Below are 24712 nucleotides of genomic sequence, written 5' to 3'. Positions count from 1 at the left end.
CACATGTCGTCTTCTTAACTATACTGATATAAAAGAATTAGCAGGTTAGATGGTAACAAAGGTCAGCTAACCACCTTTGCCCTTTTTAAGAATGAATGCCAAACCTGTAGTCCTAGTGTGAATATCAGGGTATCTACTTATTATAATTGGTTGATGCAAGAATGCACCCGACTCAAGCTTGGTCATCAGAATCTGTCTTCCCAGGGAAATGGGAATTTTAAACTGAGAGTCCACGAGCCTGAAGAACACAGTTGCTGAATCAACTGAACAATAATCCAAAGTAGCCTCTCTAAAAACTCCTGTCAGGAGGAAATCCACAGCTGCCTGGCCTCCTGGACTTCATGAGGCTTATTACTCATCTACTTACCCAAATTTCACAAGTCTCCCACATATTTACAATAATTTTTTCTTTTGCTTAATCTAGTGGAGTTATTTTCTATTTCTTGCAACCAAAGAATAGTAAGTAATAGGGGCAAGGGCGCCTGACCGGCTCAGTTAGTAGAGCATGCCACTCTTCATCTCAGGGTCATGAATTCAAGCCCCATACTGGGCGTAGAGCCTTCTTAAAAAGAAAAAAAAAGTAAATAATTCAATTTCTCATGTGCTCTTGAACACTTATTCTTTTTTCTGTTTATTTTTCCTGTCTTGCATACTTATTCTGTAAATATGTTGCTGGATCCCATACTGATCTATCCTTACTCTGACAGGTGAAGAAAAATGAATTGACAATCACCGAGTGTTTACTCCCTGAACTGGGCAAGTTACAGCACATCACAAAAGCTCTGTAGTGATTTTTGAGTCCTACGGGGCTAAGTAAATGCAGGAACAGGGATACCTATGAACAAATGACTTGGAACTAACTGGGATAATGGCCTTCTCAGATATGACCGGAGACAAATGCGTGCCCCTCTCACTTGGTACTGCGTAAGCACCTAGAATACATATTCAACTCTAAGAAAAAGGGAGAGAACCCTAAATTTACTGAGATTAAGAATTTTGTGGGATGTGAGGCCTAAAGTAGAGATTAAGTTGAATTTTAAGAAAATAAAAGTTATAAGATATTATTATTTTAGGATATACCTTACTTTACACCAGGGGCAGCCGGGTGGCTCAGTTGGTTAAGCATCTGCCTTCAGCTCAGGTCATGATCTCAGGGTCCTGGGATCGAGCCCCACATCGGGCTCCCTGCTCCGCAAGGAGTCTGCTGCTGCTTCTCCCTCTGCCTGCCGCTCTCCCTCTGCTTGTGCTCTCTCTTACAAATCAATAAAAACTTTAAAAATAAACTCTACGCCCAACGTGGGCTTCACCTCATGACCCCAAGATCAAGAGTCACATGTTCTACAGACAAAGCCAGCCAGATGCCCCCAAAACACAACAGTTCTTTTTTTTTTAAGATTTATTTTTTATTTTTTTTTAAGATTTTATTTATTTGACAGAGAGAGAGAGAGAGAGCACAAGTAGGCAGGCAGGCAGAGGCAGAGGGAGAAGCAGGCTCCCCGCCGAGCAGGGAGCCCGATGTGGGGCTCGATCCCAGGACCCTGGGATCATGACCTGAGCCGAAGGCAGACGCTTAACCGACTGAGCCACCCAGGCGCCCCCTAAGATTTATTTTTTAGAGAGTGTGCATGCGTGCATGGGAGGTAGGGGCTGAGGCAGAGGAGAGAGAATCTCAAACAGGCTCTCTGAGGAGCATGGAGCGCAACACATGGTTTGATCTCATGACCCTGATCATGACCTGAGCTGAAATCAAGAGCCAGACGCTCAACCAACTAAGCCACCCAGGCACCCCAAGACACTTTTAAGACTAAGCCCTGGTTAGGCAAGATAAGGCAATTCTAGAACCTTTCAGTAGATACTTAGGATATAGTTATGATTATAGCTCTAAGTATTGCTACAAAAGTTTTTCCTATAACGGTTGCAAAATCTCAGGGTGACAGACATTTAGAAATCCCTGTTCTAATTCCTGTCCCTGAAGCCCTTACTTCACTGATGATCAGTCTGTAATACAAATCATGTATCCAGGTTTGGATCACCTCAGACCTGTACTACTGTGATAATTTACATGAATGTTAGTTTTTTGTTTTGTTATGTATGGTATGCAGACTGTGTACTACACAACTCCAAGAACACCTTCACAGTGTTGTCTATGCAAATGCTACCAGTGGTGCATGACTTGTGTGACTATATGAACTACAACCTTGTTTGTGATATCTTTAAGTAAGTCAATAGACATGTGGGGAGTAAGTAAAAGTGACAGTGTGGACTCTTTCCTAGTTTTTTATCCTAATTTCTCATTATAAACTTCCCAAGGTATTTAAAAAATAAAATGTGTGATTTATTTTTGAAAGAAAGGTATTACTTTAATTAAGGTTGTATTGGCTGCAAACAAACTCCCTCATGCTAACTCAAGATTTCTATTTATATGTCAATCTGCTGGACATCAGAGAATAAGAAATGAAGGCAGGACTCATTTCTATTTCCCCAGACTGGGAAATAATTTTCTGTTAAATGCAGATTAAAAGACATGGCTCTGTAAAAATATAAAATATTTACATAACAACTGTATTATAGGGGTGCCTGGGTGGCTCAGTTGTTAGGCTTCTGCCTTCAACTCAGGTCATGATCCCAGGGTCCTGGAATCAAGTTCCACATCAGGCTCCCTGCTCCGCGGGGAGTCTGCTTCTCCCTCTGCCCCTCCCCCTGCTTATACTCTCTGGCTGTCTCTGCCAAATAAATAAAATCTTTAAAAACAAACAAACAAAAAACAGCAACTGTTTTATAAACTAAGTTGAAAGGCAAGTGTGGTTGAACGGGAAAAAATATTTACAAAGATGTATTAACTTAAAAAGTTCTGCAGATCAGTCATTAAGAAAAAATTACCCATCCTATAAAAATCTAAGAAAAGCACTTTGCTGAGTATATATATAGATAGATATTTAAGAAGCATGCGTAAAGTACTCAGTCTCAGAGTAATCAGAGAAATGCATATGAAGGCAGCAATGAGATACATTTTCACCTCTCAGAACAGCAAAAATGAGAAAGACTAAAAAAAAAAAGAAAAAGACTGATTAGAACCTGTATTTTTCTTTTTAAAGTAAACTCTATGCCCAACATGGGGCTCCAACTCACAACCCTGAGATCAAGAGTCGCATGCCCTGGGGTGCCTGGGTGGTTCAGTCCTTTAAGTGTCTGTCTTTGGCTCCGGTCATGATACCAGTGTCCTGGGATAGAGTCCCACATCAGGCTCCCTGCTCAGCAGGGAGTACTTCTCCCTTTCCCCTAGAGCTCCTCCCACTGCTCATGCCCTCTGTCAAATAAAAAAAATAAGACTTTAGCACAAAAAAAGGAAAATGTAGGGATGGCAGGGTGGCTCAGTCGTTAGGAGTCTGCCTCCGGCTCAGGTCATGATCCTGGGGTCCTGGGACAGAGCCCTGCATTGGGCTCCCTGCTCTTCGGGAGGCCTGCTTCTCCCTCTCCCACTCCCCCTGCTTGTGTTACTGCTCTCTCTATCTCTGTCAAATAAATAAAATCTTTAAAAAGGAAAATGTAATTGTTGGTAATGAAAAGTTATATACCATTTTGGACTATTTCAGACACAGTATATAAACTTTTGGGGTGCCTGGGTGGCTCAGTTCGTTAAGTGTCAGCCTTCAGCTGGGGCAGTGATCCTAGGGTCCTGGGATCGAGCCCCACATTAGGCAACTTTTTTTTTTTTTTTAATTTTATGTAGGCTCCATGCCCAATGAGGAGCTTGAACTCATGATTCTGAGATTAAGTCATATGTTCTACCAACTGAGCCAGCCAGGTGCCCCTAAAAGATATCTTTGCCCCAACAATTCCTATTCCAGAAATCTATCCTGCAGATATACTCACACACATCAACACAGGAGGACATGATGTTCACTGCAGCGTTGCTCTTAGTAGTAAAAAAGAGCAGACAACTACAAGTTTAATGGAAGCACGGTTATATAAACTATATATATACATAAACATGGTATATCACTACCATGAGATGCAAAACATTGGCTGGAATGAATAAAATAAGGAAGAAAGGACGGAAGGTGGGAGGGCAGGAAAGGGGGACGTATTACAGTTGTTATGTGTGGTCTTTAGAGTAAGAGAAACTGAGCTTAAATCTCAGACTAGCTATTATAACCTTTGGTAAGTGCTTCAGGTTCAACAACTACTAACAACAGACAATGGGCAAGGAGTGAGCGATACTGAGCTAATGCAAGGTGCTTAAATAAAATTGGTTTTGCAGTTAAGAAAACAAATCCCACTGAAATGCACAAAGACAGGTACATAAGCAGGCACTTAAAAAAGGGGGGGGGAGAAGGAATGTGAATAGGAGAATCATCAAGTACAGAAAAAAAAGTATCCCTCATGCAAGTAAATCATAACATCTGCCCTTGGGGAACAACCTGAAACATACATTCAGTTCAACTCAACTAAACAGTATCTATTAAGCAGTTAATATGTGCTAAGTGTTGGATAAAAAGGAAATTCACTCACCCGAAAGATTAAAGGTTCACAGAAACCTTGGAAGGTCATTCAAAATTGTGACTTAGAATTCAGGAACTATCCCAGATCATCTGGAGCTACCTGTATCATTTACATTCTATCATAATTATGTTGGCTTATCTGTCTTCCCCAAGGCTGTATACTCAAGGGCAGAGCACCTTACCTCTTCTTCGTATCTCTAAAGTCTATAGTGTCAGTGTCTAATATGTAGTAGGGGCTAAATAAATATTCCTTTAATTAAATGAATTAAAGAATAAACAGAAGAATAAACAAACAAATGGGGTGTCTCCTCCACCTTTTTTGTTTGTCCTAAGGAGTTACCTAACAAAGTATATAACTTTACTTATTTCTGTTTATGGTCTCTACCTACCGCTGGACTATAAGGCCCAAGAAGAGGGATCTTTGTCTGATTTGCTTCACTAGTATCTCCCAAGTGCTAAAAGTGGCCAAAGATAGTTGTTGAATGAGCACTAATCTTGTTCTAAAAAACTGCCAAGGGGAAAATTTCTGAAATTTTACTTGATAACCTTTCCAAAGTCACCTTAAGAGAGTCCTCACTGATATCAACTGAATCCTTGAAGTAGACATCCTAGTTTTGATTCTTCTGTAACATATGAAGCATATTTGGTCATAATCCTCATAATAAGGTTTAGCAACTATTTACAGATCTTTGTTAGATTTCCTTCATGGAGAGAGCAAAAAGGAGTCAATGGCAACTTGCTAGATACCTATTTTTACTAGTAATAAGCCACTGTCATCCCTGCTACTGAGGTAGCCAATCTCCTAGAATCCTTGGCCCACAGAAGTAAATAGTTTCCTGACTTTGGGTCTTCCACAATGCATAGAATGGGCACCTAATTAGGCCCACTTCTGGACAAAGCTGATGGAACTACAAATGGTTTGTAGCCCAAGGAAATAAACCCCTTGGCTGTCCAGATTATGTTTCCGATATTCTTATAAGGGATTAAGATGCTAGTCATGAATAGACCCTGTTCAGTTCTCAGAAGGCCTTAAATATGCCAGGTCTGAGATTTTTCTGAATAAAATGATAAGAGAGTTCAGTTATGCTTAAGGCTGATTCTTAGAAGATTTTTTTCTCCCTGTGTTCACAGCATCTGGTACATTTTATTTTGTCTAACCTCATTTATGAGAAACAAACTCAATACTTTTAAAGTTTTAACATTTTAATTGGAAATAGTTCATATGGCCAATTCAGTGGAAGCTCAGATAAGCAAAGTGCAATAAACAGAATGAAATATCACACATAAGTCTCTGTATAAATCAACATGGAAAGATATTTGAAAAGGAAAAAACAAATTACAAAATAAGTAGAGTGAGTGCATTGTCATTTTTTCTAAACTATGTAGTATTATTTTTGCAAATGTTATTGTTTTTGTAATACAAAAACAAAATTAAATGATAATGTTCAAAACATTTACTAAATCACTTTGTGGTCGATTTGTGTAAGATATTGTCAGCAAATAAAATGTTTTTAATGAAAAACTGTGGTATACAATTTACTTGTCTGAAGAAAAAGTCTTACTTACAAATTAAAGAACAATTAACATAGGTTTCAGAAAAACTATTACTACCAAAATAAAATGGATTTCCTAAGAAAAGTTCAAGTGTCCAGTGAAATCTTAAGAGGTGACCCAAAACCGGTTCTCAATCATATTCAGAAAATCTAATATGTTTACTTGCTTGTTGAGTCTTTGCAAGTCTAATCTTTTCAGCTTTGGTGATTAACTGTGGAGAAAGAAATTAGAAATTATAACGTATTGTATACCTAAAACAAAAAGATAATCATGAGTAAAAAATTTCACAACTATCAGTTTGAATAAAATTTTTTTAAGAGAGAAAGGTAGACGAATGAGATAAACTAAGCTTAGGCCAAATCAATTACAGAGAGAACTGTTTGGGATTATGGTTTATTAAGTATAACAGACATTACATCTTAGAATCACTAAAACACTCCCACTGTCCTTCCACATCACTGAGAATTTTTCAATTAAAAACAACCACTCCATGCTGGAAATTTTTAACCTTTTAGGAAGGTTCAGCACCCATATTTGTTAGTTGTTTCATATCCCCTTGGGCTTGAGTATTAATTACTTGAGTAATCATTATTTGAATGAAGACAGTGTATTTTTGGGCTGAGTGCTATATAAAGGTTTGCTTATAAATTTGAAAATTAAAATATTCCAACTAAGGATCTGCTATTAAGAGTAGTTATTATTTATTATACCCTTACATAAATACTTTATTTTTTTAATTTTATTTTTAAATTTTTTTAAAAGATTTTGTTTATTTATTTGACAGAGAGAGAAAGCTAGAGAGGGAACACAAGCAGGGGGAGTAGGAGAGGGAGAAGCAGGTTCCCCGCCAAGCAGGGTGCCCGATGCGGGGCTTCATTCATGGCCTGAGCCAAAGGCAGACGGTTAACGACTGAGCCACTCAGGCACCCCTCATTTTTAAAAATTTTAAAAGAGATTTTATTCTTAAGTAATCTCTATACTCAACATGGGGCTTGAAATCACAACTCCAAGATCAAGAGTCACACATTCCACTGATTGAGCCAGTTAGATGCCCTTTTAATATTTTTAAAGAAGGCAAATGAAATTATGTGGAATGTAGAAGACCATTTAAGATGGCTAAATATTCCAAAAGTTTTCTTGATGTAAAAATTTTAAATATCTTCTGTAGCTTTGAAAGAAATGAAAATCTTGTTCTATTAAAAATACAGATTCTAATTAAGTATTCACTAGAGGTTCATTAAAGTGGTGACTGTGGCCATTGGCAGGAAGTCACTTTTATTTTTTAGTTTCTTAAAATGTTTACTAAATCATTAAAAATTTACTTAAAAGTTAAAGAGTGTGAGTCAGCCTATAGATAGACTGGCTGGGGACAAGTTAAAAAAACAAGTATTTAACGAAAAAATTCAAATATAACTCTGTTCACATATTTTGTGAATTCTGCCTTTACCTGCTACTGAATATCTGACTATGGGTAATTTGTAGCGAAAAGACCTTGGTGATAAAAACATTTCAAATATGTTTTAAAAGATAAAGACAAATGAGAAAAGACTCACTCTGTTTCCAGTAGCTGTTATCTAATTTTACCAATGTGCTCAGAGTGATAGGGAAGACAACAAAGGCTTGGTCTAGCAAGAGTGAGTGAGACCCTATCTGGCAGATATTTCCTTCATCTTACTATCTTTTCTGAGAGGTCTTTACCCACAAAGAATAACTTTTTCCTTCACTTATTCCTCTTTCTGTCTTTTAATTCTGTATAAACTGATTGGGGCTTAGGAAACTGTCCCCAGTCTCCTTCTACTTCATAAGGTGAAAATTAATTTAGTATCAGTTTATTTATTTATTATCAGGATTTATTATCAGTGCTTTTCTTCAATTCAATTATGGACCAAGTAATCTAACATTACTGTGGAAACGTAAAGCTGTCCTATGAGAAAAGTGCTAATGTCATACTTTCAGCTGCTAAATTTTTTTCTAAATATGTAACTCCCTTTAATAAGGTGCTTTACTCCCAGCATTCTAGCTTTAATAGCCTCCTTACCTTCAAGGCTTCTGCAGTTTCTGCTGCTTGTGCCTGGAAAGCTGTGCCTTTAAAATCTCTGGCTTGCTTGCTCACTTTCCTAAGGTGTGTCTTAATGTCACTTTCAGAGAACTTCCTGGACAACCTCACCTGATGGAAAGCTATCTCATGATAACCCTTTGATTATTCTACACAATACCTGTCATGACCTGTCCTAAACTGTTCATCTGTAAACTTCATGAAACCAGGGAACTGTGTTACTCCTGGCTCTATCCCCAGTTCCTAGAACAGTGGGCAACAAAAATGAGCACTCAAAAAATATTAATTAAATAAATTATCAAAAAAGTCGACTGCATACTAATTGTCTCCTCTGAAAAGCCTGTACAATACCTACTTTGTGTGGTGCCATATTTTCACTTTGTGATAGAAGTCTACTTTCATAGTTTCAGCTACGATCCTATACTGTTTATGAAACAAATCACGCTAACAAAAAGCTTGGTGGTACAATAAATAAATGAGATCAGAAAACAACTTTCCAAATGAATAACAGAGCTATACATTGTTTTCCAACCCAATTTATAAAACTCCCTAGTCAGTGTTTATTTCCTCGCCTTTAATTTATGGACATCAGATCTTTCTGGAAAACAAAATGACTAATTCCTACTTTTAAAAACAGACACAACTTAAATGAAACTTCACACCAATTAGGATAACAATTACTTAACAAAGTGATTTCATTTTAGTCGTGAGTGCTGGATCAATGATTTTAACATTTAAATAATCTCAAGCAGGCTTTGAAATTAACACCTCATAGACCTGAATGAGTCTTTAGAGAGGAAGGAGGCCTTCCCACATAGCAGCAAATTCAGTCTGTATTCATGCAAACAGAATTAACAAAGACCAGTAGGAAACCTCCCCCGCACCCAAATAATCTTAAATTCCAATGAATCCTAGGCAATGCAAGGCTGATGAAAGAGCACTAGATTTTTATGTAATAAAACAAAAACAGAATTAGAATCCTAAATCAACAAACCTAAAATACAGAATGATTTTAAGTGCTAATAAATCATAGAAGAATGCATAACTTTTGATATTTTTCTAATAAGCATTTTAAAATTTTGATAATAGTATTAGTTTTTATGTGCCCTAATTTGTCCTAAGCACTTCAAGATGTACTAATCTTTTACACATATAATAATGTTTTAAAAGAATAAACGTTACAGCTCACAAGCAACAGTAAGTATGATAAATTACTCGGTGTCATTTAAAACAAAATTACTGAGAGTTTTGCTTTAAATTATTTCATGTATTTAAGCTTGTTTCCTTCACTTGTTGAGTATTCTAGAGAAAAAGGAATTAAGCTTATCTTTGCTACAGCAAACTTTATTCATAAAGTTTCCCAGTATTATCTGGTGGAGGTTCCTATCTTTAAAAACTACACTCTCAAATATGTTGTGTTTTACCATTAAGACAATCTTGAAATAATCATTTACTACCAAACTACAAAACACAGCAGCAAGAATCAATACCGTTTAAATTGCCACCACTAGTTACAGTAAAAAAAACAAGAAAACTCTAAATTATGCACCCCTATGGGGAAAATAATTCTAATTTCATGTATTTCAAAATCTAAAAAAACAAGTATTCTCTCACAATCTAAAATGCAGTATATACCAGGTAAATCTTTGTTGTGTCTAGCAAAACCAAGGTTATTTTAGGGCTACACATTACTTTCAGAAAACATTCAAGCGAATGTTGAATTTAGGCTACTGAACAACAACAAAAACCAAAAAATGAATTACCTTCTCAGTGCCTCTTTTCTTTTCACGAGGCTGATTAAGTTTGGCCTGCCTATCTACCAAAATCTTCTGCCAATACCTCTGCTCATGGTCACCTTAAAAAGAAAAAATGACAATCACTGATACATATGAAGAAATGTATTCAAGGCATTAATCACATTTCAATAAAAAAACTATAGTTGTCTGATTATATTTAATACTACTTTATGCATATCAGAATATGAAAATTAAACTAATCTTACTAGCCAAACTCAGAAAATACAACACAATCACCCCTAGATAAGAATTATTAAAAAAAAAAAAAAAAGATTCTACGAATTTTTACCAGAAAGGATCTCAAGGTTCCAGCAGTGTTTCTTTTTAATTTCTGTATATGCGTTTATTACAGCTTGAGCATCCTCAGGAGTTTTAAATCTAGCATGGCACTCTGTATCTCCTTCTAGCAAATCAACATAAACAACTTCTGAGATTGCTGCCAAAGTATCCTGCATTAGAATTTAGAAAGACTTTAAATAAATAATAAAAAAGTTTCACAATAATCTTAAAATTATTCCCATGGTTGTGACAGAATGTACTATATAAGTCAGCCATATACAGTTTAAAATGAGGAATGACTATCCACGTTCACATTTCTTCTAAAATATACACAAATATCTTTTAATGATTTTTTATTTTTAACTAATCTCTACTCCTGATGTGGGGCTCGAATTCAAAATCCCAAGATCAAGAGTCATACACTCCACTGACTGAGCCAGCCAGGCACCGGTAAAACACACACAAATATTCTTAAAAATTGACTTGAACAAAGTTGGGAACTCCAATCATAACTTTCTTTTAATCAAGCACAATCCTAAAATATTAACTAGAATGGGAACACTGCACAAGGACAACAGATTTGTAGAGCAGAATGTACAAGTAATTTCCCCCAAATGCCAGATAAGAGGGTTCCAAGTCTCAGTGCAGTTACAATGAATGAAATTAAAAAATAAAAAACCCACAATGGATTGGTGGACAAGGTGTTTACACTCATCTATACAAAATCACTTATGATCTAAAATGAAAAAAATTAAATTTTGACTCACAAAAAAGTTTCCTGGGAACCTACAAAAATTCTAGGTTCCCAAGCAGATCTCTGGGATTATAGCTCAAGAGCTCATACTTTCTATTTTTTTTTTAAGATTTTATTTATTTATTTGACAGAGAGAGATACATCGAGAGAAGGAACACAAGCAGCGGGAGTGGGAAAGGGAGAAGCAAGCTTCCCGCTGAGCAGGGAGCGCGATGCGGGACTCGATCCCAGGATACTGGGATCATAACCTCAGCCCAAGACAGACGCTTAACGACTGAGCCACCCAGGCGCCCCAAGAGCTCATACTTCCTGATGAAATACCTAAAGAATCTCCTCTGAACAAGTAGTGGTCAGGCAGCAAGGAAGTTTTACCTATAATGCCTGCTGTGAGGGCAAATTAACGAGATTCCTGCATTTCTAATTATTTTTTCCCAGCATGTTCTTAGGTGTAAACAATGCAATTATGCAGGAATGTTACATAATTCTTCATCAACGTCCATTCAGAAAGCTAAAGATATCACTGGAGATTCCCAGTTTAAAAAAAACGTTTTGCCTACCCTGGCCTCCTTTCTTTTTGACTCAAATTTCAAGCCACAAGGAATTTAGATTACTTTTAGATGTTAGATTTTTAAAGTCTGAATTACAGAAAAACTGAGCAACAGGTGAAAATATTTGATCATAAAACAAGAAAAGTTTAAAACCTACAAAGCCAGGGACTAAGTCTTAACTCATCCCTACTCTTAGCATACTGCCTATCTCAAAGTAGGCACTTAATAAATGATTGCTACTTCAATGAAAAAATAAGATAACTGGAGAGAAATATACTTGCCAATTCCTCCCATTTCCCTATATACTTAAGTACTAAATTTAGACACAAAGCAAGACAAATAATTGGTATCAAGTTGACGAAATTTGATATATTAGGTGGTGTATTAGATAAATCAAATATAATTGATTTATCAGATAGATTAGTACAATTCAAAAGGTATTTACGATATGCACTATGTTAGGCCAATCTCCTGACTAAACCCTTCTTTAAAAGACAAATTAGCCTGGTAATCACAAGGGCAAGTCAGACAACAGTAAATCATCATTGTAACTCAATTTTTGTTGATTTTGATGATGACAAATGAAGAATGTTTAATTGATACACTATTTAGATAATTAAAAGGTCTTTGGTGAATATAATTAAAGTCTATGACAATTATTCCAAAGAGCAAACTTTACCTAATTTTATTTTTAAATCTTTTGCAACTTGACTAACCACAGCATCATTTACATCCTCAGTTTTTAATCCTTCTGACCTGAAATTCTATACTGCTACCATACTCTGAAATTCAAGTTGGTAATACCAATTTGGATCCGCCAAATCCCTCATCAATATCATAAACAGAATCTAAATTTATGTTAGTGATAGCTACAAGATTTTACAGGATAGAAACAGAATTTTAGATAGAGTGTTCACAAGATAATTACAGTGAGAAACCTCATTTATGCAAGTTAAAAAACGTGACTGGTAGGAGTCTATGCAAACCCAAAACATACTGCATGATGATGAATGTCAGTATAACAATTTTAAATATATTTGCTATGCCAAAGGACATTTTACACAGGAATATGTCAATAAGAATGAAATATGTTTTGTTGGTACAAAAGGTTGTTCGAAGATAAAATATGTAAGTAAAAAAAGATTGTAGAGCAATAAATGTAGTAATTTGTAAATTATGTAAAACTCTATTTGCATACCCATACAAAATTTTTTTAGCTTTCAAAATATTTTAACTTTTCTGTAATTGTTTCACATTTTTAAAACAGCACAAACTGAAAATACAACATTTTAAAAATAAAATTAACAAAAGCTCTTTTCTCCAAAAAATCCTGCATTTCTCCCAGGAAAATAATTTCTCAATTTTCAAGAGGACTAACAAACAAAAATTTTTTATGGTAAGTTAAAAATAAGCATATTATCCCTTTTATATGAAAATAGTCCTGACTTTTTTTAGGTCACAAAATCTTTTAAGAATCTATTGAAAGCTAATGAAAACAAATTACAAACTCTTTAGTTTGCTACAAAAATCAGACAATAGCAGATGATTACTGTAATGTTGATTAAATCTTCAAAAAGTTTTGACATTATTTTCTAAAACCCATTTTCTCTGAAAACAGATAATGTCCCCTAAATAAGTAATATTATGACAGCATTTTACTATTTTTATTCTTTTAAGTTATAATGACCACAGTAAGGCCTGTTCATTCAACTACACAACAGTCAACCATTAAGGGCACCAAGAAAAATAAGCACAAAGTGCAGTTCTACAGAAAGATGTTTCAACTGTACTCATTGCAAAATCTGATCCAGTGAAGAATTTCATACTGCAGATTTTGCTTGAAGTCAAACACAAGAGTTACTGTGGAATCAAATCCTAGAAGTATTTTTCCAGAGGAATCAATTCTGATTTGATTTTGTTTTCTATAATGCAAAACATTTTCAGACCAGTAAATTTTAAAGAGGAAAGAGCAACAACTATCCTTGACACACAAAAGCATTACCCTGACTTGTTTCCTGCCAGGTAGAGGCTCAGTGCTAATGATCTTCACAATCACGCCACTCACAAACTGTGGTCCTGCTGCATTAACCTTTTCCTGGGGACAACCCTCTTCACTGTTTGCTGTTGGTTTGCAAAGGAAAGACCAGAAATAAGCCTCTTACACTTAATAATTTAATACTTAGTAGGCCCACTTGAGAATAAAAACAATGATTTCTTAGGCTGATTTAAATAATTCAAATTTACTTAATTTAAATTTAATTGTAAAATAAGTAATTTACTAAATTATGCTGGATGCCATACTGCTTATTGCAGATTAGCATGAAATAAATACCAAAACTTTTATTACTCTAATTGCAAAGTGTAGTTAGAGGAACACTTGTAAAACCTTAAATAAGAAAACCTGTCCCGTTTCCCTTAACCGAATAATAAAGCACTTTACTTAATAAAGAAATAAACAGAATATGTAAAATATTCTAGAAACATTATGATTAAAATGTGAAAATTTGTATTTTCAACTTATAAGAATTCAAAATACATCTTAATATATTAGGATAAAATTACAGATGAGAAATTACAATTTTTGTTGCTATAAACTTGCTCAATTCATAAACTAGGTACTCATTACTAAACATGATTAAGAATGCAAACTTAAATCAGTAAAAAAGACACCCTAAGTCTACTATTTTTTTTTTAGTTGTCTGTATGACCCAATGTAGGTCTCAAACACATGACCCTGAGATCAAGAGTCGCATGCTCTTCTGGGCCAGCAAAGTGCCACAAAAAAAGAGATTTTATAACAACCATTTCAAATATTCTTATATCAAGCATAAATAGCACATTTGGGATACCATGACAAATCAGTAATTCCTCTAATAACTACCATTATATATTTAAGTTTTTAAAAAATTAAGATTTGGTGCTCGCTTCGGCAGCACATATACTAAAAAAATTAAGATTTATCCTATAATAACTCAGAAATAGTATGTCAGTATATAAATATGATATAATGCTACAACTATCATAGTGCTGTTTACTTTTTTCATTTTTTATCTCAGACGTAGTAGGTACTCCGTTTGTTTCCATTTTTGACTCCAATTTTATTTGCGATATTGTTTTTTTTAAAGAAGCCATGCTGGCTTTTTGCAGTGCTAAATACTCTTTTTTCAAATCCATCCATTCGCTCCTGTAATGAAAAGAATGTACTTTTGAAGTAGTGAACACAGATGAGCAAATAAAAATATCTAAATACATACATTCACAGTGTCTTGTAACCACTTCTAACTTTTCCTTCTTTAAACACAAACATTCAAATTACTTCTTGAGTTCTAAGTGATCCAGGAAATATGAAAAGGGGAGTTTAGTTTCCCCTGACCCAACACTGAGATTAATGTTTTAAACTTGGCAATTCATGAATATGCTTCAAATGTCTCTATGAAAACAAAAGCTTTGAATTAATTAGCTAGTAACAATTAGTCATCTTTGGGGGAATAATGGCCGATTATAATTTAAAGATTATTTGTTAAACTGCTTCCAATTTGAGAGAGAGAACATTCCTTATTATTTACTTGAATCAAAAGGAATTTCTAAGAAGAAAAAAACACCCCATGGAAGCATTTTATTTATTTACATACATTTAACATGTAGATGTTTCTTCAAACAGCTAGAGCTTCCCCAGATAGAAACACAATGCCCCTCCAGGCTCCACAGGCGCACTCATTGTTACTCTAATCTATGCCATCAAACCAGCAGATAGGGCCCTTTTTTTTTTTTTTTAAAGAGGAGGATATCTTGTGGTAATGGTCTTAGCAGTTATTATTGACATCTGTATACTTCAAAAAAAAAAAAAAGTATCCAGACCCACCCAGGATCATACATTCCCTGAGAGCTGATACATTAGAATAACAAAAACCTCTTGTAATGATTCTCTGAGATAAAAAGGCAAAAGGAATTCAGCAGTTAAGAATAGTATAAATACAAGTGCCTGAAGTCCTTGCCTTTTAACCTTCAAGAGGAAGACAGACACTTGGGAGTACGGTTCAGGAAAGCTAGGAAAAACTCTCTTCCCAAAGGTATGGTATTTTTCTTCTCTTTTATTTTTTCCTTGGCTTCCACCCCTTGAGTGGATTGGACTCCCTTTAACTTTAACATGGAAGTACTTTCTTTGACTTTTAAAATAGTAAGTGCTTCCATGTTTTAGTAGAAGTGAACCCAAATTCTTCCTCCTGATGTAATATGGCAAGTCCTTGATAGAGCCCAAGGGGATTCCCCTTTGCTTTAACATGGGGGTACCTGCTGTGTAAAACAAAAGTAAGTGCTTCCATGTTTCAGTGGAGGGGTCTCCAAATGGACACAGTTTTATCTCAAACCTTGCTTTACAGGTTAAAGAATACTAATGATTCACGTTTTCTCCAAGACTGGGCTCCCCACCACTTAAACGTGGATGTACTTGCTTTGAAACTAAAAAAGTAAGTGCTTCCATGTTTTAGTGATGGTAAGTCTTACTTTTACATTTTTAGAAGTTCACAAGAGTCCCTCACCGAACTGCCCGTCTGTGGTATATTTAAGCTTTATTTTTAAGTCTGTTAAGGAACACCCTCTACTTTAACATGGAGGCACTTGCTGTGATATGCTGAAAATAAGTGCTTCCATGTTTTAGTGTGGTGGTTCCTTTTTAATTCTCAGTTACCTTAAACCCACAATCTGCAGATCTTGGCTACATGCCATGACTGTTGCTAATATGCAACTCTGTTCAATACAAATTGGAATTGCACTTTAGCAATGGTGATGGAGAGGGTCAATTTTCATCAGAATTGTATCATCTACTTACTTTGAAAGGACTCTTAATGGTATAACCTCTTCTCCCATTTTGTGCCTCTCTTTGTGTTTTTTCTTATGCTTCCTTTTTGCTTTTAAAAGGGATCCATCTTTTACATCTCCAGCATCCTTTTCCTCTTCAGTAGAGACTTCCAAATCTTAATTTTTAAAATATCAAAAAATAAACACAAGTTTACATGTAAGCACCTTTATTCATCTTACTAACATTTACCTTAAAGTTGTCGATACCTTTGTTCTCTTTGGAAACTTCTTCTTTTTTAATGTTGTCTTTCTGAGTAATTTTCTTTACTTTTGACCTGGGAGTTGGGTATTCTGCTTCTTCAGATATACTTCTCTTCCTCTTCCCTGTTCTGACTACAGGTAAACTCGATACTTCCTGTCTTTCCCGTTTTTTCTTTTTTTTTGAGGGTGGCTTTTGGGGTTCAGTTGTTTCTACTTCTGATCCCTCAGACGTGGTCCTGGATCTTTTCATTTTACCAACGCTCTCCTTACTTGTGTCCATATTTGACTCTTCGGTCTGGATATTGTCTTCCTTCTTCATTCGGCCTTTTTTCTTCTTCTTCTTTTTCTTTTCTTCTGTAACAATACTATCATTAGTTTTCATTTTCCTTCAACTACATTTACTTAAAAATTAAATATTAATTACCTGATACTCGAAGCCCAGGAATGGGCTTATTTTTTACTGTCTTAGGAAATATACCAGGTTTTCTTGGTGCTTCTTCTGGTGGGTTGTTAAGAAACTGAAAAATCAAATTAAAACCAACCAATTTTGTTACTCCTTTGAAACACTTGCTAATTTTTTTGCTTTTCCTTTTAGGTTCTGGACCTACCTCAATAGCTTTTGCTGCTTGTTCTTTTGTTTCAAATTCCACAAAGGCAAATCCCTTTGGATCTCCAGTAGATTTATAATGTGGTATGCTTATATAAACAACGTTGCCACATTTCCCAAATACTCTTTCAATCCAGCTGTGATTAACATTTTTGGGAAGTAATTCCTACAATAAATTAGAAGTAATATTAAATAGAAGTACTTTCTCAAGGTCAATAAATTTTTACTTGTAATATAAAAATGTTTGTCTTTCTTTTACTGCGATCGCCAGCCCTGAACTTTTCTTCTTAAATGGCTTACTTACCACATACACTGTCCTTTCATCCTCATCTTTTGGTCGTTCACCCAGTGGCTTTTTTCTCCTGATTCTGGTGCCTTCTAAGTCCAGCTTTGAAATGGGCACATGAGGTGATTATGTTATATGGATTTTATTAAACTAATATGATTGTGATTCAATAAATTGTAATGTAACAATTCTTACCTCCACAACAGATGAACTTTTCAGTGCCCTGGCTATTAACTTTCCATCTGTGGTCAATTTTTTCATTTTGTTGAAAGACACGAGGAGTGATATATCAACATCTAACAAATGCAAAAGTTAATACAGAATGTATATATGCTAAACCGGAGTTCAAATGCATTTTGGTAATTAAATCTGCCTCTCTAGGTATGTAAACTGTCACATAGCTCTTACCTAACCATGAGCTTTTTAGGAGCTCCACCACACAAACTTTAGAATGTCATCAGATAACCCCACAAATGTCTGTCCTTAAAGGCTAAAATGAGCTATAATTTTCATGTGGAAGAAAACCATAATGTATAAAATGTATGCCATTCAGTACATGGCATGGTAATATCACATTGTGTTAGTATCTATAAACTGGTTGCATTTTACAGTGAAGTAAACTTACACCCATCTCTGGACTTTTCTATTTGTTCTCGAAGAAATCTATCCTTGTGAAGATTTGCATCTCCAAACCAGAAGTCCACTTGCTTAGCAATATCTGCAAGCACTTGTTTAACTCGGGACCGTTTCTTTTTTTCTACTTCTTTTTTCTTTTCACTGCTTTCTTCTTCCATTGTCTTTTCTTGATTTCCACTTTCAGTTTCCATTCCTGTTCATTGAAAAAAGAAAATACAGGAAAATATTCAGATTAGCCTTTAATTTGCCCGAGGGCTTAATAGACAAAGTTGGCTGGCAGAGGACAAACTTTGGGGTAACACTTGGCAATTAGCCTTGTGGTTTTTAAATTTTTTGATCTTTTTGTTACCTGTTTACTTTTCATTTGCCTTGTTTTTAGTTTTAAATTACCTTCTACATCATAAATCATAGCTTTAGTTTTTGATATACTTTACACTGTACGACCAGATTATCTTCATGTAGTATATAAACTCTATATCTGACCAAACTACACTTTTAAGTCATTAAGTCAAAGTGTAAGATTAAGGTAAGGGATTTAGATATTGTCCATCTTGACAAACTCATAAATATACAATCTCCAATGAAATAAGTTGATTCTTGTTTTTGATTAAATTTTTTTAAAGATTTATGTAATTGAATAGTTGTATTTTTTTTTTCAAGACTTAGAGAGGAAAGCATGAGCAAGAGGAGGGGCAGAGGGAGAAACAGGTGCCTTGCTGAGCAGGGAGCCCAATGCGTGGCTCAATCTCAGGACCCCAGGATCAAGACCTGAGCTGAAGGCAGATGCTTAACGGAGCCATCCAGGTGCCCCAAGATTTTATTTTTAAGTAATCTCTGTACCTAAAGTGTGGCTTTAATTTACAACCCCAAGATCAACGGTCCCATGCTCTGTACTGACTGAGCCAGCTTGGTGCTCCTTAACTGTTAATTTCTGTTCACTAGAAGCGGAATTCAAATGGTAAGCTTTTTCTTTTCCAGGGGACCTTCCCATCCCAGTGTTTCTTGGACAGCAATTCCCAAGCCCTTCCTTGAGTCACTTTGCATGCCTCTTGTTCCCTCAGCTCTAGCCATACTGGTGGTCATCTAGCTTTTCCTAAAATTCAGCTGGCAAATCTTCAACTGAGGGCCTTCTGAATTTGCTGTTCTCACTCAAACACTTAACCCCTAGATAACATGGCTGGTTCCCTTACTTGGTAAGTCTTGTTCAAATGTCACCTCAATGAAGTCTACCACAGCCATATTTAAAACTTCAAATTTCTGGACAGATACTCTTTATCTCCCTTATTTTTTCCCATTACACTTACCTTCTAACATTATTGTACAATTTTTATTCTTTTTCCTTCCTAGAATGTAATATTAATGAAATCAGGTTTTTGTCTGTTTGTTTACTGATGCATTCCCATTCCCTGGCACAGAGCAGTCACTCAAAAATTTGTTGAATGAATTGTCATCTTCACTGAATCGCTAGAGGTACATACACAAAAATAAGTAAACGAACAAAGGCTTAACATAGGGCCTGAGATGGTGCAGGTCTGCCTGAGAAAAACCCCTAAACATGGTTTTCCCATACTGTATTTCCCAGGCTCCCATAATAGGGTTTTCATGGGCACAGGAGAGTTAAGACATACGGAGAGAGTTTTTTGTCTCCTCTGTTGCACCACGGTGGGAGCCACTCTTAGTTGGTATGCAGGCCTTGAACCTACGCAACCAGAATGACATCTGAGATCTGTGGGAAATAGGGGCTAAGGCTTTTACATATCCAGGTGACCTAAAACCACTTTGGCCCTTACCTGTGTGAGTCACACATGTTTGTTGTAGGTAAAGGGGGGGGAAGTAGATTTGGATTAATTGTGGAGTGTGTGTAAGTGCTGGCGCTGGGACTCCAGATGAGACGAAGATGCTGTCTCTACTATCTCTTCTGCCTTGTGGCCTTCTTTTAAGATTTTATTTGTCATATTTGTCACAGAGAGGGTGAGAGAGCACAAACAGCAGGAGCAGCAGGCAGGAGAAGCAGGCTCCTGCTGAGCAAAGAGCACGATGCAGAACCTGATCCCAGGACCCTGGGATCCCGACCTGAGCCGAAGGCAGATGCTGGACCCACCGAGCCCACTGAGCCACCCAAGCGTCCCTGCCTTGTAGCCTTCTTTAACAGCAGTAAACATAGTATCAGAGCCTACTTGGACCCCTTCAGGCTGTCAGCCAGAATCAGTGACACCAGCAGCAATGGGGCAGAGAGTGACACATAGAAAATGTGTTTCAGAGTGACATCCAGTAATAGAGTACAAAGCCATTAAGGCATTTCACTTCCAATCTCCCAACTAAACTTGCATTCTCACCAAAATCAACGGAAGAGTATTTTGGCACTTTTAAAACAGGCTGCAGTTGATTAACCAAGTGCCAATTTTGGAAAATATGCAAGTAAAGAAGTATTTATTGATATGCATATAAATTGGAGCTACTCATCAGAATTAATTATTCAAAAAAAACCCAATTAGGTGTCATTTAGTGCTGAATAATCATATTCCTCACCCTGTATTCTCCCTTTAACCCATCCTGTCAGGCTTCCCTTTCCACCATTCTAGTGAAACTGAAAACAGTGATCTCTACTGACTACTGGACCCCTCAGCAGTATCTGCAGTTAAACTCCCTCCTTGAAAACATTTTCTTCATTTGGCTTCCAGGAGAGTTTTCCTCCTTCTCAATTTCCTTTTCTGGACCATCCTACTTTGCTCTACCTTTATATGCTACCCCGAATTGCATTCTGTCCCGGGTTCCCTTTTTATCTCCACACATATCCTTTATGAGAGTCTCTGACTTTAAGCTCCCTAGTTCCATGCTCATGTTTCACAAATCTGTATTTTCCAGCACTGACTTCTCCCATTAGTTCCCTCCATTCCAATATTCAATTGTCCATTTGACATCTCCACTTATTTACCTTAAGTATTTCTCTTAAAATGGCTAAACTGAACTATGAAATTTTAACAAATCTAAATTTGCCTTGTTTTCCCCATCTTGGAAAACACCAATCACAATATTGCTGAGAGCCCAAAATTCCAAAATCCTTCTTTTCGTCATATGCCACAACAAATCCAGGAGCACTGTTAGGTCTACCTTTATAAAACATATGCTGAATAACGATACTTTTTATTTCTTTTATCACAACCACTTGGTCCACGGTATCATTGTGTCTTGCCTGAACTACTGCAAGTACACTGTAACTTGTGCTTATTTCTACTCTTCTTTCATTATCATCAATTCTCTAGACAGTAGCCAGAATAATCATCTAAATATGTAAATCAGAGCATGTCAATCTCTCAGAAAAAATCCTCCAAAGGTTTCTTATCATACTCAAAATCCAAAGTCCTTACTGTGGTCTACTAGGCACTATTCGATCTGGCCTGGGGATATCTAACTTCATTTCTTACAATTCCTTCCAACAGGCTCACTCCAACTATGATATACTATTGCTCAAACATGCTAAGGCCATTCCCATTTCAAGGCCTTTGCTCTTGCTGTTCTCTTTACCCTTCCCACCACATCTCTAGGGATTACTTCTCTGTTCATTCAGGTCTCTATAAATGTCACTTTCTCAAAGATGCCTTTCTTTCACTCACTCTGAAACATTTCTGCTCTGACACTCTTAACACTACCCATTCCGTTACCACTTTGTATCCTCTTGTTGCTACCTGTAATTATAATTTCATTGTCTGTCTACCCCACTAGAATGCAAAAACTAGGAAGGCAGGGACTTTAGCTTGATCACAACCTAAATGTTTGTTAAATAATTAATGTATTTAAAAGGATCTCATACTGCAAAGTGTTAGGTATTTCAAGTTGTTTTGAAAGGGGGTAGATGTTTATAAATAAAAGCTACAAATTATCAATACAGCAGGATCCAATGCTAACTTTCCCTTTTGCAAAAACTCCACAAATTATAAAGGACAGACAACCAGCTCTCCAATTCCTTTCCTTGTTAGAGCCACCATCTAAGGAAATAAGAGGACAGAAGCACAGAAAATAAAAATTTTCCTGAAATCAGATTTTTTTTCTATCATTCTCATCTCAGAGATCTTCCTTCCTTCCCTCACTTAAGGGTTATTTTTGTGACTTGGAAAATTAAGTTCTAAAACTCTTGCCTAGTGCGCCTAACATATGTCTGCAATCTGTGATCTTAAGAAATATATTCTGTAGATAATCAAATATACCTTCATATATATAAAAGGAAGATTTGATTAACACAAAGTAACAAGATATGGTACAATTTACCTTCCCAGTGGAAAGGCTGGGGGGCGGAATCAGGAAGTTACTTTTTTCAGTCTTGATCTTGTAAGTCTACTTTCTCACACACTTGATAAAATGTAACATTATTACCATTTTATCATTTATCAATCCGTCACTAAGTCCTACCAATTCAACTTTTGGAACGGCTTTTGTCTCCCTCCAGTATTTTCCACAAGTGTCACTATAATACGGGAACAGTTTATAAACTGTTCTAGAAGTCATTTATCCTTCTCATAAGCTGTGTAACTTGTCTAAAACACAGACCTAATTTTATGATTTTAATGTTAAAACTTTCAACCTTAAAAATTCCTTAGCACCTTCTTATAACAAGTGTAAAAATTCTAACTGGCTTCTAAACGGGCTTTAAACAAATAAAGTACTGTGTAACAATGGCAGTTACTTTACATATATTGTTTTAAATCCTCACAAACACAATTAGGTGGTTTCTTCCACCTTTTTTTTTTTTTTTTTTAACAGAGACTTAAAGATCAAGGGAATTGATCAAAACTAGCTGGGTAAAAACAAGCTTGGGTAAGCAAATGAGCTCTGTTAAGTCTGACTCCCTCATATTTGCCTACCTTTTAGTAGAACCTTTTTAAGCCTGTCATGATGCATTCTATGTTCTGACTCAAATATTCTTAACCTGAAGTCCATGGAATTTTGGGTGAGTTTCAAACATTCTTGTGAATTCTGTGAAACTGTTAAAAGATTTTAAACGGAATTTAAATATAAATTAATATAAAGTGAATATATGCCAAACATTTCAGTAATTAATCAAGGAACAAGTTAAGTGTTACAAACTGGTTTGGGGAGGGGGCGCTTGGCTGGCTCAGTCAGTAGAACATGAGACTCAATCCCAGGGTCGTGAGTTCAAGACCCATGCTGGGTGTGAGGACTACTTAAAATAAATAAATAAATAAATTTAAAAATATCATACTAAAAAAAAAAAAAACTATTTCGGGGCACCTGGGTGGCTCAGTCATTGGGTGTCTGCATTCGGCTCAGGTCATGATCCCAGGCCGCATCGGACTCCCTGCTCGGTGGGAGGCATGCCTCTCCCTCTCCACTCTCCCTGCTTGTGTTCTCTATCTCGCTGTGTCTCTCTGTCAAATAAATAAATCTTAAAAAAAAAAAAACTACTTCGAAGGAGAATTAAAATATATAAACAATCAGGAACACTGAAAGGAATTTGTTAATAGATGCAAAAATGGTTAGGGCAATAATTGCAAAATTAATTACAAGACTAATTTCCATTATAATCATTTTCTACAACTTCCATAAACGTAAAATACCTCAATGACAATGAAAAAGATAACCTGGAAGTGAGCTAGACAAGATACCCAGTATTTCTTTTCTTGGCCATTTCAAGGTGTTTTTACAATTTCCCAACAAAATTACACGTAAAATGTCTTGCCATGTGCATGTATCTTCCTGGGAAGCTCATCCACAGCCTTCATCGTTCTTAGAGGAAATGGTGCGTCAAAAACGTTGTCACTGTTCTAGTCACGGCTGACCATTCAGGGGCACCAGAACACCCTTGCCTGTGTGTCTTTACTTTTTTGAATTAGTCTTGTCTTACTTACTTGCCTTATAAACCCCTATTCGATTTTCAAGGCCCACGTTAAATGGCATCTTACTCAATGTAGCTTTCTACAACCACTCTCCCCTAATTTGTCTCCTTACCCATTTTCCCTCAAGCACATTAGGGCGCTCAGTACACTTCACTAGATACTTATAATTTGTTAGCTCCCTTCCGTAACTGGATTTTCCGATTCTTTGATGACAAAAACTAGAATCCTGAAAAAGAAAATGACTAACTTTAAAACAAGTCCTAACCTTCGCTACCGTTTGGCCGCTAAGGCTCAGATCTAGGAAGTAAAGCAATTTTACCCTTGGCTAAGGCCCACCTCGGCACCCGTCCTTTCCCAAGTACGCCGCCAAACGCCGGGCAGGCCCCCAATCTCCCAAAGCCGGACAATACACGCCCCCAACCTCTGAAAACTGGAACTACAAAGGCTCCCAAAGGACTTTTGCGCATGCGTACAGAGAACTAGCACAAGCAAACTGATGGGTTTGTGGGAGGGGACGAAGTGAAAGGGACGACAGAAGATAGAATGGACTGCGTTAAAAAGGACTCAGAGGAAATGAAACCTCAGTCAACCTGAGCGACACTATCTACGGTCTACTTGGAACTTACTCCGTTCAATTCCCAAAATACCGGGCCGGTGATGGCGTCCTTCAACCTTTTCGGTTCCAGATGCTTGTAGTCCTGGTTCCCGCGTCATAGGATGAGCGACACCGCTCTCCCGTACGCCTTGGAAAAGATGAGCACGGGTCGGTGCGTCCGTCGCTTAC

The 24712-nt window shown here is 36.4% G+C and overlaps 1 protein-coding gene across 4 annotated transcripts; it reads right to left on the bottom strand.

Annotated features, from left to right (window-relative positions):
- Positions 1-1599: 1599 nt before the first annotated feature.
- Positions 1600-24707, bottom strand: LARP7 (La ribonucleoprotein 7, transcriptional regulator). 4 transcript variants are annotated; one of them, XM_025874071.2, is made up of 13 exons: positions 24555-24707; positions 18066-18269; positions 17636-17736; positions 17459-17542; positions 17156-17320; positions 16972-17065; positions 16554-16898; positions 16318-16462; positions 14525-14673; positions 13492-13610; positions 10198-10357; positions 9876-9967; positions 1600-6267 (listed from the first exon to the last, which is right to left on the bottom strand). In XM_025874071.2, exons 1-13 carry the CDS (start codon positions 24640-24642, stop codon positions 6187-6189), a joined length of 1827 nt encoding a protein of 608 aa, XP_025729856.1. In that variant the 5' UTR covers positions 24643-24707; the 3' UTR covers positions 1600-6186. The 4 variants fall into 4 exon arrangements, with proteins under 4 accessions (XP_025729856.1, XP_025729855.1, XP_025729858.1 ...); XM_025874070.2 differs by having other exon boundaries at positions 16554-16901; positions 24555-24706; XM_025874073.2 differs by lacking the exon at positions 24555-24707 and adding an exon at positions 24265-24341 and having other exon boundaries at positions 16554-16901.
- Positions 24708-24712: the final 5 nt, after the last annotated feature.

The sequence above is a fragment of the Callorhinus ursinus genome, unplaced genomic scaffold (genome assembly GCF_003265705.2).
Source record: "Callorhinus ursinus isolate GAN/ISIS: 27379988/994484 unplaced genomic scaffold, GSC_fseal_2.0 scaffold4, whole genome shotgun sequence".
In the NCBI taxonomy this organism is placed as follows: Eukaryota; Metazoa; Chordata; class Mammalia; order Carnivora; family Otariidae; genus Callorhinus; species Callorhinus ursinus.
The sequence above is the reverse complement of the archived record's forward strand: the minus strand, read 5'-3'. Positions and strand labels throughout refer to the sequence as shown.